This window comes from Helicoverpa zea, chromosome 28 (genome assembly GCF_022581195.2).
Source record: "Helicoverpa zea isolate HzStark_Cry1AcR chromosome 28, ilHelZeax1.1, whole genome shotgun sequence".
NCBI lineage: Eukaryota > Metazoa > Arthropoda > Insecta > Lepidoptera > Noctuidae > Helicoverpa > Helicoverpa zea.
Genome location: NC_061479.1, coordinates 257526 through 271542, shown reverse-complemented (window position 1 = coordinate 271542; position 14017 = coordinate 257526). Strand labels below are relative to the sequence as shown.

At 41.1% G+C, this 14017-nt stretch overlaps 1 protein-coding gene across 1 annotated transcript in view; it reads right to left on the bottom strand.

Moving 5' to 3' along the window:
- The window catches only part of LOC124643630 (protein son of sevenless), a 78915-nt gene that overhangs the window by 50507 nt on the left and 14391 nt on the right, over positions 1 to 14017 (bottom strand). The window contains exons 6-16 of the mRNA XM_047182645.1: positions 13548 to 13677; positions 12758 to 12861; positions 10551 to 10718; positions 9936 to 9974; positions 9396 to 9434; positions 8880 to 8944; positions 5460 to 5590; positions 3270 to 3370; positions 2655 to 2763; positions 1098 to 1239; positions 402 to 549 (exon numbers count right to left, since the gene is read on the bottom strand). Coding sequence (XP_047038601.1) covers positions 402 to 549; positions 1098 to 1239; positions 2655 to 2763; positions 3270 to 3370; positions 5460 to 5590; positions 8880 to 8944; positions 9396 to 9434; positions 9936 to 9974; positions 10551 to 10718; positions 12758 to 12861; positions 13548 to 13677 — 1176 coding nt within the window. The remainder of the gene's footprint in view (positions 1 to 401; positions 550 to 1097; positions 1240 to 2654; positions 2764 to 3269; positions 3371 to 5459; positions 5591 to 8879; positions 8945 to 9395; positions 9435 to 9935; positions 9975 to 10550; positions 10719 to 12757; positions 12862 to 13547; positions 13678 to 14017) is intronic.

The following is a 14017-nucleotide window of genomic DNA, read 5'->3' as shown; positions in this document are numbered from 1 at the left end:
CATTTGATTCAAAAATGCTAAAAAGTAATCAATTCAGTGTCATAAAATAAATAGTTTTATATTAAACAAGTAAATAGTCTAGCCCCTTAAACGTCCCACAATGTTCCGACAATCAGAGTAAGTTAGAAAAAATTCAAGAAAGTAGTCTTTAAACATTCACAAAGATTGACATTCAAAGGGCTACCAAAATTGTATGTAGTGTAACTGACCCAGTGTATGTTAGACTTACCTTAATTATAGGAACAGACCGTAATTGATAAGCAATTACGTGTTCTTTGTACGAGCGAGAGTGTTACCGAGTGTATAAATGAGTGTACAACTGAGTGTCTGAGTGTCCCAACAACTGTATAACCGAGTGTACAACTGAGTGTACAAATGAGTGTCTGAGTGACTAGACGCACCTTAATAAGCGGCACAGGCGCGTTGGCGTGGTGCCTCGCGGTGACGTCCTCGAGCACGATGTTGTCGGGCGAGTCGGCCACCGCGAACCGGTACAGCGATGCCGGAGGAAGCTTGAGAGGATGCCGCCGTTCCAGGTCTAGCAGGATGCTGTGTACATATAGTTGGGAAATTTAAAATTGTGCAAGTTTTGAGTTTTCATAAGAGCAAAAGGCCGATTTGAAATAAAACTTTTCGACTTTGACAGGAACATAGAATAAAAATGTTAATAATGATTATTGATACTGATTTAAATAAATAAATAAAATTACCTTACTGACACGACACGACGAGTTACTGCGAGTAGGTCTAGGAACCTGGGACCGTCCAGACTAGGAGTTATTCGTGTACGATCTATGTGTCATACGCACCTGCCTTTTATGTATATGTCTTGCATAGTAGCCCGATTTCTAATGGCAACAGATGTGACACGGCCATGTGACACACCACGGCCGGCGTCAGAGTGTGTCTGGTGGCTGTCAGTCAGTCTCGTGTCTGCGTGTCTGTCTGGTGTATATGTGTCTGTCTGGTGTATATGTGTCTGTCTGGTGTATGTGTATCTGTCTGGTGTCTGTGTGGCTGTCTGATATGTATGTGTGTTTGTCTGGTGTCTGGTGCCTGTGTGTCTGGTCCCTATGTGTGTGGTGTACAAGTGTTACCTGTCGAGGAAGCGGTCGAGCATGGGCTTGGTGTTGAGCATGACGAGGTCGCACATCCAGTTGCGCTTCTCGGCGCAGGAGGCGCAGGCCAGCACCACGGCCGGGCCCACTCGGGGACATAGTTCTATTAGGTTGCGGCCCTCTGTGGGAAGAATAGAAGGATTTATTAGTAATTGGAAGCCTTAATTTTCAAGGTACATAAATTATGGATCGTTAAAAAAGACAAGGTATGTTTAAACTGCGCGGCAGTCGTGCCATTTGCCTCGCAAGGCAATATCATCAACCGTCCCAATAGCGTAAGCGCGAACACCTACGCGGTCCTATGACGCGGTGTCAGACACCGACATGTTCTAACATAGTAGAAAGAGAGACAGTATGTGATGTTCACAGCCAACCGCGGCTGGTACATGTGGCCACGTGTGCGCGTGCAGCAGAGCAACCGCGGCTGGTACATGTGGCCACGTGTGCGCGTGCAGCAGAGCAACCGCGGCTGGTACATGTGGCCACGTGTGCGCGTGCAGCAGAGCAACCGCGGCTGGTACATGTGGCCACGTGTGCGCGTGCAGCAGAGCAACCGCGGCTGGTACATGTGGCCACGTGTGCGCGTGCAGCAGAGCAACCGCGGCTGGTACATGTGGCCACGTGTGCGCGTGCAGCAGAGCAACCGCGGCTGGTACATGTGGCCACGTGTGCGCGTGCAGCAGAGCAACCGCGGCTGGTACATGTGGCCACGTGTGCGCGTGCAGCAGAGCAACCGCGGCTGGTACATGTGGCCACGTGTGCGCGTGCAGCAGAGCAACCGCGGCTGGTACATGTGGCCACGTGTGCGCGTGCAGCAGAGCAACCGCGGCTGGTACATGTGGCCACGTGTGCGCGTGCAGCAGAGCAACCGCGGCTGGTACATGTGGCCACGTGTGCGCGTGCAGCAGAGCAACCGCGGCTGGTACATGTGGCCACGTGTGCGCGTGCAGCAGAGCAACCGCGGCTGGTACATGTGGCCACGTGTGCGCGTGCAGCAGAGCAACCGCGGCTGGTACATGTGGCCACGTGTGCGCGTGCAGCAGAGCAACCGCGGCTGGTACATGTGGCCACGTGTGCGCGTGCAGCAGAGCAACCGCGGCTGGTACATGTGGCCACGTGTGCGCGTGCAGCAGAGCAACCGCGGCTGGTACATGTGGCCACGTGTGCGCGTGCAGCAGAGCAACCGCGGCTGGTACATGTGGCCACGTGTGCGCGTGCAGCAGAGCAACCGCGGCTGGTACATGTGGCCACGTGTGCGCGTGCAGCAGAGCAACCGCGGCTGGTACATGTGGCCACGTGTGCGCGTGCAGCAGAGCAACCGCGGCTGGTACATGTGGCCACGTGTGCGCATGCAGCAGCAAGCTACTCACCCGCGTGCTCGTGTCCCTTGCATGTACCACGTAGACGCTACCTAACTACTGACTCTCCGTCATCCTTAAGCTGGGTCCTAACGAGTTCATACTGTGCCTATTTTATAAAATATGACACCTATGTGTATGCCAATAAACTATAGAGTATAATGATGTATGTACGTACCTTCAGTGTCAGGCCTGTCGATGAGTTCCAGTTTCCTGACGTGCAGCTTCTCTTTCAGCTTCAGCTGTTGAGCACCTGCGCCGGCGCCGCTTGCACTGCTGTTCACCACCTGAGGTATAAATATACTCGGTTAAATTGCTTGTTTCACGCGTTTCAGGACGGAATCACATATGCCTATTGTAGGAGCGATTATGTACCATTTTTGGACATACATTTTACATTTATCGGTTCTAGTGAACATAAGGCTGTATACATCTCAAGCATTTTGTAGTAAGAATTGTGCATGTGTTATACACACATATTATATTTTACCAAAATATGCGTGAAGTATGTTGCTGGTCTAAAAGTATGGCTGATTCCAAATAAAAGAAATCTTACAATTCACAATCATTTTGAATTGAAATAGTAATCTTTTATATAACATAATATAGAATAACGTAATCGGCAATGACGATAATAAAGCGAAGTGGAGCAAGGAAATTAAAATAATATAGAACAGAGGCAACCCGGAAACTCCTGCACCTATCCAAAGTCCTGCAAGAAATTCTACCTCACTACCAATTCCACATACTATCGTTAAACATATTAGTCGACAAAAGTATCGATACAACTCACAATGCTAGTGATGGGCTTGCAGAGCAGCAGCAGTCCGTCGAACAGGAAGGCGCGGCGTTCCGCGATACGCTTGCCGGGACCGATCTTAGATAGTGTGTCCTCTGTAATTCAAAACAAATAGATTATTACTTAATTCTGGAGTAAACTACGTTCAACACCTTCTTGCACGTTCACCTCTCAAGTATGAGTGGGTGGGCTTGATTCCAAGTCTGGCAAGTACCAACGCAACTTTTCTAAGATTGTATGTACTTTCTAAGTATATTTTAGATACCAATGATTGTGTTTCGCACGTTAAACTGTAGGTCCCGGCTGTCATTGAACATCCTTGGCAGTCGTTACGGGTAGTCAGAAGTCAGTACGTCTGCACCAGTCTTACAGGGGTTATTATTATTCTTTATTGCACACATAAATACAGAGAGACACACTGAATATAGAGAGATAATGTACAATGGCGAGCTTAACCCAGTGTTGGGTTCTCTTCCAGCCAACCTTAGAGTGAAAGAGTGATTTGATGGGGTAGGGCAAATGTGCAACTTTATACTAATAAAAAGAATCTATATGAATAATTCCTTATAATAAATTATATATATACCTTTTATAATTACATGAAATATATACAATACAATATATACAAATATATACACAAATATACAAAGGTCATGTTGATAAATAATGTTCCTTAACTCGTCTCTTAAACATATCCAATGATGAGCTCTCGCGTATAGAATGCGGAAGGGTATTCCACAGCCTAACAGCACGAACAGTGAATGATCCATCATAGCGACTTGAAGTGTGGGATGGGATACGAAGCAGAAGAGATGAGGAAGAGCGACAAGGTTTGCCTCTGGGAACGAGGAACTCAAAGCGTTCACGAAGGTAACTTGGAGCGAGAGGATTGTGAAGAACAGAGTAAAGAAAAGAAAGAACGTGAGCATCTCTACGCCGCCGAATAGGCAGCCACTTCAACTGGTTCCGAAATTCCGACACATGATCGTACTTTCGGAGGCCGAAAATGAAGCGGATGCATAAATTCTGCAGACGTTCGAGTTATTGGGTTTATTGGGGTTATTGGGTTGCCCGGGTAAGATAGTTAGTCGCTTTTTGTGGCACACCGGTACTTAGCTGCATCCAGTAAACTATAAACTGGAAGCCGACTCTTTGGGGTCGGCTTCCAGACAGAAGATTCCAGACAGAGATGAAGTTGGCAGAAGGCTCGGAGGATGAAGAGACGATGATGTGGATACCTCTAATGAACTCGTTGCAGCACTGGCCGATGTCCCGCACGTCCCAGTTGTCGACGATCTGCCGCTAGAGACGATGATGTGGATACCTCTAATGAACTCGTTGCAGCACTGGCCGATGTCCCGCACGTCCCAGTTGTCGACGATCTGCCGCTAGAGACGATGATGTGGATACCTCTAATGAACTCGTTGCAGCACTGGCCGATGTCCCGCACGTCCCAGTTGTCGACGATCTGCCGCTAGAGACGATGATGTGGATACCTCTAATGAACTCGTTGCAGCACTGGCCGATGTCCCGCACGTCCCAGTTGTCGACGATCTGCCGCTAGAGACGATGATGTGGATACCTCTAATGAACTCGTTGCAGCACTGGCCGATGTCCCGCACGTCCCAGTTGTCGACGATCTGCCGCTAGAGACGATGATGTGGATACCTCTAATGAACTCGTTGCAGCACTGGCCGATGTCCCGCACGTCCCAGTTGTCGACGATCTGCCGCTAGAGACGATGATGTGGATACCTCTAATGAACTCGTTGCAGCACTGGCCGATGTCCCGCACGTCCCAGTTGTCGACGATCTGCCGCTAGAGACGATGATGTGGATACCTCTAATGAACTCGTTGCAGCACTGGCCGATGTCCCGCACGTCCCAGTTGTCGACGATCTGCCGCTAGAGACGATGATGTGGATACCTCTAATGAACTCGTTGCAGCACTGGCCGATGTCCCGCACGTCCCAGTTGTCGACGATCTGCCGCTAGAGACGATGATGTGGATACCTCTAATGAACTCGTTGCAGCACTGGCCGATGTCCCGCACGTCCCAGTTGTCGACGATCTGCCGCTAGAGACGATGATGTGGATACCTCTAATGAACTCGTTGCAGCACTGGCCGATGTCCCGCACGTCCCAGTTGTCGACGATCTGCCGCTAGAGACGATGATGTGGATACCTCTAATGAACTCGTTGCAGCACTGGCCGATGTCCCGCACGTCCCAGTTGTCGACGATGCGCGCGAGCTCGTTGCACTTCTCGATCGCGATCTGCCGCCGCACGCGACTCGCCATGCGTAATGTAGCATCCCTAGAAAAACAACCAAAGCTCTGTTATTATCTGAACGTTTATAAAATCGTTATACCACTTAACGTCGCCGCACACAGGCCACATGCGACAGCCACAAACGCCGCCACAAGAACATTGATATACAAAAACAAAAGATGCACAGTCTCGAATAAAACTAACGCTCGAAAGTGTCCCCGAACACTAATTCTGTCTCTTTCTATATGGTAAAAGCATACGTTATTGCAAGTTTAACTTTACGCGAATAGGCATGATGACAAATTTTTAAATTCCTTTGTATGATGTAGGTATACGTCTATTTTATATGAAAAATTATTAATTTTAAGAAAATGCGAAGTTTTTTTATCAAATAATTGCATTTTTCTCTGTCCACTTTGAATCCGGCGCGAAAACGCTTGTCAGTGTCATGTCGTCACTTGTGACGTCACGACTGAAATTACAAGACGCAAGTAAACAACGCTCGTGCAATAATTAAGTTTTTTGTGTTATTAAAAATGAATTCGAAAGTGCATAGGTGTTGTGGGGTCCCCCAGTGTAAGAACACATCTCAAAACAACTCCTGATAAGTTATTTGTGTACGTTCCTCACAATAAAAAAATACGAAACAAGTGGCTTAAACTTGCAAGGCGAGATTCAAAAGCAATATTGCCCAGGGTACAACTTTATTTTTGTGAAGATCACTTTGATGTAAGTTATTACATAGTTCTCTAGATTCTAGCATAGTTTATAATGTAAATAACTATTTCGAGGTTAGGTTTCATCTCTCATTGTTTTTTAATTAAACTAGTATACTTACATGGAAGTTTTAACATTTCTAAATTCAGCTGAACAAAAATCTTTATTTGATGCCAAAAACTTTCCCAGCATTATGATATCAATTCTAGGCAAATTAGCGCTGTTTGCCTTGATAAATCCGGGCTCCATAACTCGTGTTATACACAATTAATTAATTAAAAACAAAGATCGCAGTGGAAGTTCACAATAACGAAATGTGACGTTCGCGCGCTTTCGCGCGAGTTGTTTTCAGAGATGACGTCACGAGCTCTGATTGGTGTTCAAGATATCATGGCGGATTGCCTTATTTCGTAATTTTATTTTATAAAAATACATATTAATCACATTATTAATAAAGAAAACAATGCGCGTTTTATATTCCAAGCTTCAAGTTTAATTTAATAAATATATTATTTTAATGATTTTTTATTACTGTCATCATGCCTATTGCTTAAAGTCGTTACTACAACGCACTGTAGTTAAAGCAATAAAATTTTACGACCGAAGTGGTCGGCTAGGACAAAGAAAATGAGCGCACAATTTTGAATGTTGCGCTCATTTGGTGCGGACGTTTTTGAGACGTTCAGTGTGCATCTTGGGTTTTTTTATATATCAATGCACAAGAAGCTAGAAGCAGCCACTAAAGTGGCTGAACGCGCGACAGCCACTTGTGGTCTGTGGTCGACACTTGCAGTCGGTGGTCGCTACTTTCTTTAACCCAAGCATACAGTATCATAATGGACTCGGACGAAGAAGGTTTAAGGCGTTACTGTCGGCTCTTACAGGTTAACTGAGGTAAAGAGGATTAGGTAGGCTCCAACAGGTATAGTAAAAGAGAGAAGGGTGTGGAATCGCGCTAGTGGCGTGTGGCTACGTTTAGTGGCCGTTGCGGGCCACTAGAATCAAGCTGCAGCGTGTGGCGTGTGGCCGCTACCAGCATCAACCGTGTGCGCCGAGTCCATACAAAATGTATGAAAACGACAAGAAATATGAAAGTGGCGGCGTTTTGTATTTGTTTATATTTGTATGCCGATGCTACGGCGAAACATACAGAACATAATATAACATCTGTGTACCCCGTGTTTCATACAAATAAACTATTCTTATTCTTATGTGGTTGTGGCCCGTGTGCGGGAGCTATTAAAGACCGAGCCCAAGTTCGCCCACTACATAAACGTCAGTTCTCTTAAAATAAGTGTTTGCTATGAATTTTCACAACTGCTAACAAGTTGTTTTCATAAAAAAACAGACGTTTATATTGTACCCGCCCAGCTTCACACGGATAACAGTATTTCTCCACTATTCAATGGATGCTTCTAAACATATACAATTATACACTTTCCTGTTCAAACACACTGTCATTTAAAAAAAGCAAGTTTTAAAGATACGACTATGTATCTTTAAAACTTGCTTTTTTTATATATACAGACTAGCTTTTGCCCGCGACTTCGTTCGCGTGGAATAGTGACTTCCGGCAGATTTTTGGTTTTACCCACATAGTTCCCGATCTCGCGGGATTTTTGAGAAGTTCCCGGTCCCGCAGGATTTTTGGGATAAAAACTATCCTATGTCCTTTCTCGAGTTCCAAACTATGTCTGTACCAAATTTCATCCAAATCGGTTCAGTAGTTTAGGCGCGTAGTACTAATAGAATTATCTATACTCCGTTAGAGCATTTTCTTTGTAGTAAAACTTTTATTATATTAATATTAATTTTTTTACTACTTTTTACTGTTTATTTACATTTTTCTGATGGATTTTCCGATGAATTAAAACAATAACATGAACCGAACACGTGTAATGACACCATTGCGCGATTAACGCCATCTATCTACGGAGCATAGGAACAGCTCGACATTTGACCAATAGATGGCACTGTATGTCCGTAATAAATTTTATTTTTTATTTTTATTTTTTGTAATAAAAACTATCCTATGTCCTTTCTTAAGTTTCAAACTATGTCTGTACCAAATTTCACACAAATCGGTTCAGTAATTTAGGCGTGAAGAAAAGACAGACAGACAGACAGAAAGACAGACAGACAGACAGAGTTACTTTCGCATTTATAATATTAGTTTGGATATAGGTACAGAGAAAGCGACTTTGTATTATACTATGTAGTGATTACCATAGTCTGGCTTCAGTTACAGTAGGAAATAGAGGAAAGAATATGCAGCAGTCGATATCATTCTATCATCGATTCGAAGAAACACGTTGGCTTTGTGATATTTTATAATCGAAAAAGTTTGGAACATGATCTTGAAAATAAACGCCATTTGTTACTGAGAAATTCAAAAATAAGAGTATTGATGCTTAACCTAAAATATTATATAGTGTCGTGATGACAAAGTTTAATATTGCATGTATCTATGATACAATTACAAGCAAACTAAGCTTAGTATTTAAAAGAATAGTTCATGTGCCGTAAAGAGAATTTTTTTGACGTTTTCAAACAATTTTTTGAATAACTGGTCCATTATTTGTGTGAACTAATAGTAAATAAATACAAGTATACTCACAATTTAGGTCCGTTTCCCAGTGCTTTGATCAATAACTTCTTGATAGGATGCAGATTGCATTCCACCTGCAGAGAACAAATATTACAACTATAATAATTGTAGAAACATATATTGCAACAATTAATTATATTTATTTTAAGTTTTTATTTAAAAGTATAAATTATAAATGTATACAGAAAAAAAATCTGAATAAAAAATAAGAAATGATTTAACAATAATGTTTAAGGTGATACTAAAATGGATTTGAGATTGACACAATACTAGGTTAAATAATATTATAGAAGACATTATAAATGTTCATTAGGTTTTATCTCCCGAGCCTTTTCCCAACTATGTTGGGGTCGGCTTCCAGTCTATCAGAAGCTGAGTACCAGTGTTAAGCAGCGACTGCCTATCTGACCTCCTCAACCCAGTTACCCGGGCAACCCAATACCCCTTGGTAAGACTGGTGTCAGTGTTTAATATTTTTTTGACCCCTTATGACTTCCAGGAGACCCCATAATGACCCCAACTGACCTGTTTAAAGCTCTCTCTGTCTTCAGAAGCGGGTGTTATCTGTAATGATATGTGTCGGTACTTTATGTCAAGTCACTTCATTTGTGTTAGTAAGTATTGGATGTTAGTTTTTTAGATAAATCTCAGTTTATTTGAAGTTTTCGATAGTTCGTTTTATAATAGTCCATATCTGATTGACGGAAAGCAACTTCATAGTCATTTTTTGTTTCAAATAATTTCAATTAAGGCAATTTATTATTAAAAAGGCATTATTATTGTAATGTAAACTTTTGTTACAAATAGTAGTGTATGTAAGAAGAGGTTATTTAAAACAACTTCGCTAGATTTTAAACTTGTTCAAATATGTTAGTAGCATTACTTATTCACATCTGTTTTAAAAGACCGGGGTTGTACAATTATTTATTAGACCCCCAAACAATGAGACAAAACATTAATAAAAGGGGGAAGGGTGGGGGCACATTTCACAACGACCCTTAATTTTTGATGATATACATAGACCCCATCTGACTTCCAGGTGACCTTATAATGACCCCAACTGACCTGTTTAAAGCTCTCTCTGTCTTCAGTAGCGGGTGACATCTGTAATGAGTTTGTGTGATTTAGTCTCTGGTGGGAGATATACAAGCCTCGTGTTAGTATGTTTGTGTGTTAGTTGGTTTCGATTCATTGGACTCCAGACAACTTATCTGTTTCAATAATGGCTTCAAAACAATTACTCACTGAGTGGTTTGTTGTCGTAGTTGATGTTTTAAAACTAGAACGTAATTACATTTCTATGGCATTTTTTTTTCTTCTTTTGCCAGATAAAATAATAGTTTCGAATGACCGAATAAGTCTAATTATGTCTTTAAAATCCCAATTTTTATGCATCCCATACTGAAATAGCCCAGTATTGAGTCAAGCCCACGTAGTCCATATGAATCCAATAACTTGTTAGAAAATTAAAATTATGTTAGTAAAATAAGATTAATCATTGAAAACAAATTAATACAAACTGAAATAACAAAAAATAATTATGAAATAATTTATTAAGCATACAATCAACACAGTTCAAAATGACTCACACAGGCCTAAGACCCCATCCGGCCAAAGATTCCATCTGACCACAGACCCCACTTGGCCTCAAACCCCATCTGACAACAGACCGCAACTGACCTGCTTAAAGCTCTCCCGATCCTCGGAGGCAGGTGCTATCTGCAGTAGCGCCAGCACATAGTTGTGGTACAGGAAGACATGAGCTACTGGTGCCATGAGGAGCTTCGGCAGGTAGTACTTGACGGCTAGACGGAACCCGTGACCGGCTGTGTCTAGGCGTTCGGAGAGCTGGAATACGAGAAAGGGGTGTTTATAAAAAAAAAAATTGTGATCGAAATGTTGATTAAAAATCGAGTTTATGCCATTTTTTTATTGATAGCCGGAGGTAAATCATAATCACCAATTGTAATTGATTAATAATTTCTTTCTATACCTTTGCGAAATCAGAATAGAATTGAAGAAAGTTATGGTTCAGACAGGCCATTCTTTCAGCATTTTTAGAATATGTCTTACTTTTTTTTCCCGTAAAAGTAAAATAAGCACGAATTCATTTCGGCCAAAATTGGGCGAAACTTTTGTCGACATCGAGGCTAATTTCGCAAGTTTCCCGCGGCAACGCGTTGGCAAACTCTGGCGGCCATGTAAGAGCTATCGTAGATTCCGATACACATACGTAGATTTGACCAATTTAGGCGGCCAAAAATATTTTACAATGTATTTCGTTTTTTCTATCTTTATTTTATCATTATTTTATTATTTATTTTATTTAAGCATTGTATTTTGATAATAAGCATGTTTTATTGAAAAAAACCGTAAATATTTTTTTTTTTAATGTAGAGTATCATATATTTTCATTTTAAAAGTAGTTATGATATTTTTTATTATATCTATTTCAAAATAATATGTAATGTAGTAAAAAAAAAAAAAAATTTTTTTATTCCTCACTTTCTGCCTCTGATATATCAGACTCTGTGTTTGATTCAGCTGGTAGTAGCATATTTTATTGTTTCAGGGCAAAATAATCTTGTTTTGATGTTTTTTTTTTGTTGGTCACATTTCTTCAGTTTCGTATTTCTTTAGTTTTCCTTCGTTTAGTCCTCTCACTACAATCTTTAAGTGATTTAGATGGCCGCCCCGGTCGATTTCCAACACTTGTCGGGCGTTCAAATGTTCTGCTTAACCAATTCTCATTAGTTTTAAGGATTTTTTTTACAGTTTCAGTTTCTTACTTTCGTAGCTATTTTAAAATATGCAAATCTTTGTTTAAAACTGCTTATATTATCAGGTGTGTCACCCTAATAGGTCAAAAGTTAGTTTCCTAGGTAATTTAGTTTTTCTTCCAAATTAGTCAGATCTTGCTATTGTATTTTATTGTAAATATAACGTAGGGTCACTATTTTTACGCCAGAGGTACTCAAAACAAAAAAAAATGCACTTTGTGACATTTTAAAGAAAAAAGTATTTTATTTTTGTATGAGCTTCAAATCTTAAAAAGCCTGTAAGTCGGACATCCGCAGCTATCCGCAGCCAAAAAATATGTCGTAAGCTAGTTTAATATGTCAAATATCTAAAACTAAAAAAAATGTTACGCGGTCGAACGCGATAATATAACAAAATTGTGTTTAAACAAGAAAATTACTAAAAAAATATTTTGCTTACACACCCTCTTTTAAAATTGAAATAATACTATAAAAAATTAAGTGATCACACTTAAAATATATTAAAATATAATAACTGTTACCTACACAACTCGAATCCATCATAAAAGTTGCTTAATATCAATTAGATAGCACAAAAATAATTTTTCTTTAATACCGTCTACCGAGATCTCTAAAAACGTATAACGTAAAATTTGCACTAAGGTCAAGTTCCAACTCCTGGTGCAAGCGCATATCGCATGTTTGGTAGGTAGATGTGGTAAATTCTTATTGCTGGGGTATTCCTCTTTCCATTTTACCCACAATTTGATGATAACCTTTATTTAAAAAAAAAAGACTTTTGGCCAGCTAAATTGCTCAAATCTACGTTAGTGCGATAGTTTTGGAGCATCATAACTTAGTGAGTGCTAATAAATGCAAAATAATGGGAAAACGGCCCAAATGTTAGTTTTTAAGTTGTTTTATACTTGATTACATAAGTTTTGGTTTCGGTCGGACTCTACTATAATCATCTCCCGAGCCTTTTCCCAACTATGTTGTGGTCGGCTTCCAGTCTAACCAGATGCAGCTGAGTACCAGTGCTTTACTGCCTATCTGACCTCCTCAACCCAGTTACCCGGCCAACCCAATACCTCTTGGTTCTACTATAAAGTAATATTTATATAGTACCGTGGGATCGTCGACGATGTTCTGCAGCGCGTCGCGCGACTCCTTGCGCGTCACGATGTTCGCGTACCGCACGTACGCGCGGAATTCCTCCACCTCCGCCAGTTCTGTTAAACAATATACATTTATGCTGTCATATTTTTTGGAAACCATAAGCTCAAATTTTTTACAGAAAAAAAACTCGAAATTTTTTCTCCTAAGTCCGACAAATACTTTGCTGAAAACCGCATCAAAATCAGTTCAAATCATGCGTACAAAGATCCATACAAAAATATGGGTCAATGGATCATCTTTGGGGCGACATTGTCAATTGTTTCTTGTCGAGCGTATACGCGCGATAACGACTGAACTAGCCGTGCTTTGTCGCGCGTCAAACCTAGTGCAAGGACCGCTAGTTTGAGTGCTCTCAGGGACACTATTATAATATAAAAGACCTCATCATCATCCTCCTGTCCTTATCCCAATTTATTTGTGGTCGGCACAGCATGTTTTCTTCTTCCATACTCTTCTGTCTGCCGTCATCTCACAAGTAACGTTCTTTCTAGCCATGTCAACTTTCACACGATTCATCCATCGTTTCTTTGGTAAGTACCTCACAGATATGCAAAAAAACAAGATCAACAATCGGTATTTAGAATTGAACTTTACTATGAAAGAAAGTACTTTGACTATACATATACCTAACACCTATTTAGTAAGTAACAAATAGACAAAAATTTACAGCTTCATAAACATAAACCAATCTAAATTCAACACCGGTTTCAACAAACCGGCTAGGCAAATAAAAACTGACCTTCGAAGCAGCTGCCGATGTACGGCGTGGGGGAGTCCTGTGACATCTCCATGGCATCTTCAAGGTTGCCGAGCAGGGTCACTGTCAGCTCGTATATGTCCACTATATTGCCGAAAATAAGGGAGATCATCTGCAAAAGGAAGTAAATAACTGGTTATAAAATAAGCAAAATAATATATTTTAAGATGTTTCGGTTTAGAAGTCCGTGTCTTGTGGATATAGCTGTTTATTTCGCCACCGACTTCAAGACCGATGCACCTAAATCCTTGGCCGAATGACAATGAAACCATTTGAAAAGAAACCAAAAAAGAATGCCAAAGACAAAATAAGACAGCTTTCGTCAAATAATTTTGCATTTTTGGAGGTTAGCATACTTGGCGAACATTCTAAGCTTTCCGAAGAAATTCGTAACGAGACGAATGGCTAACTTCTGATTTGCAAAGTCCGCGCACTGTAAATAAATAATGTTT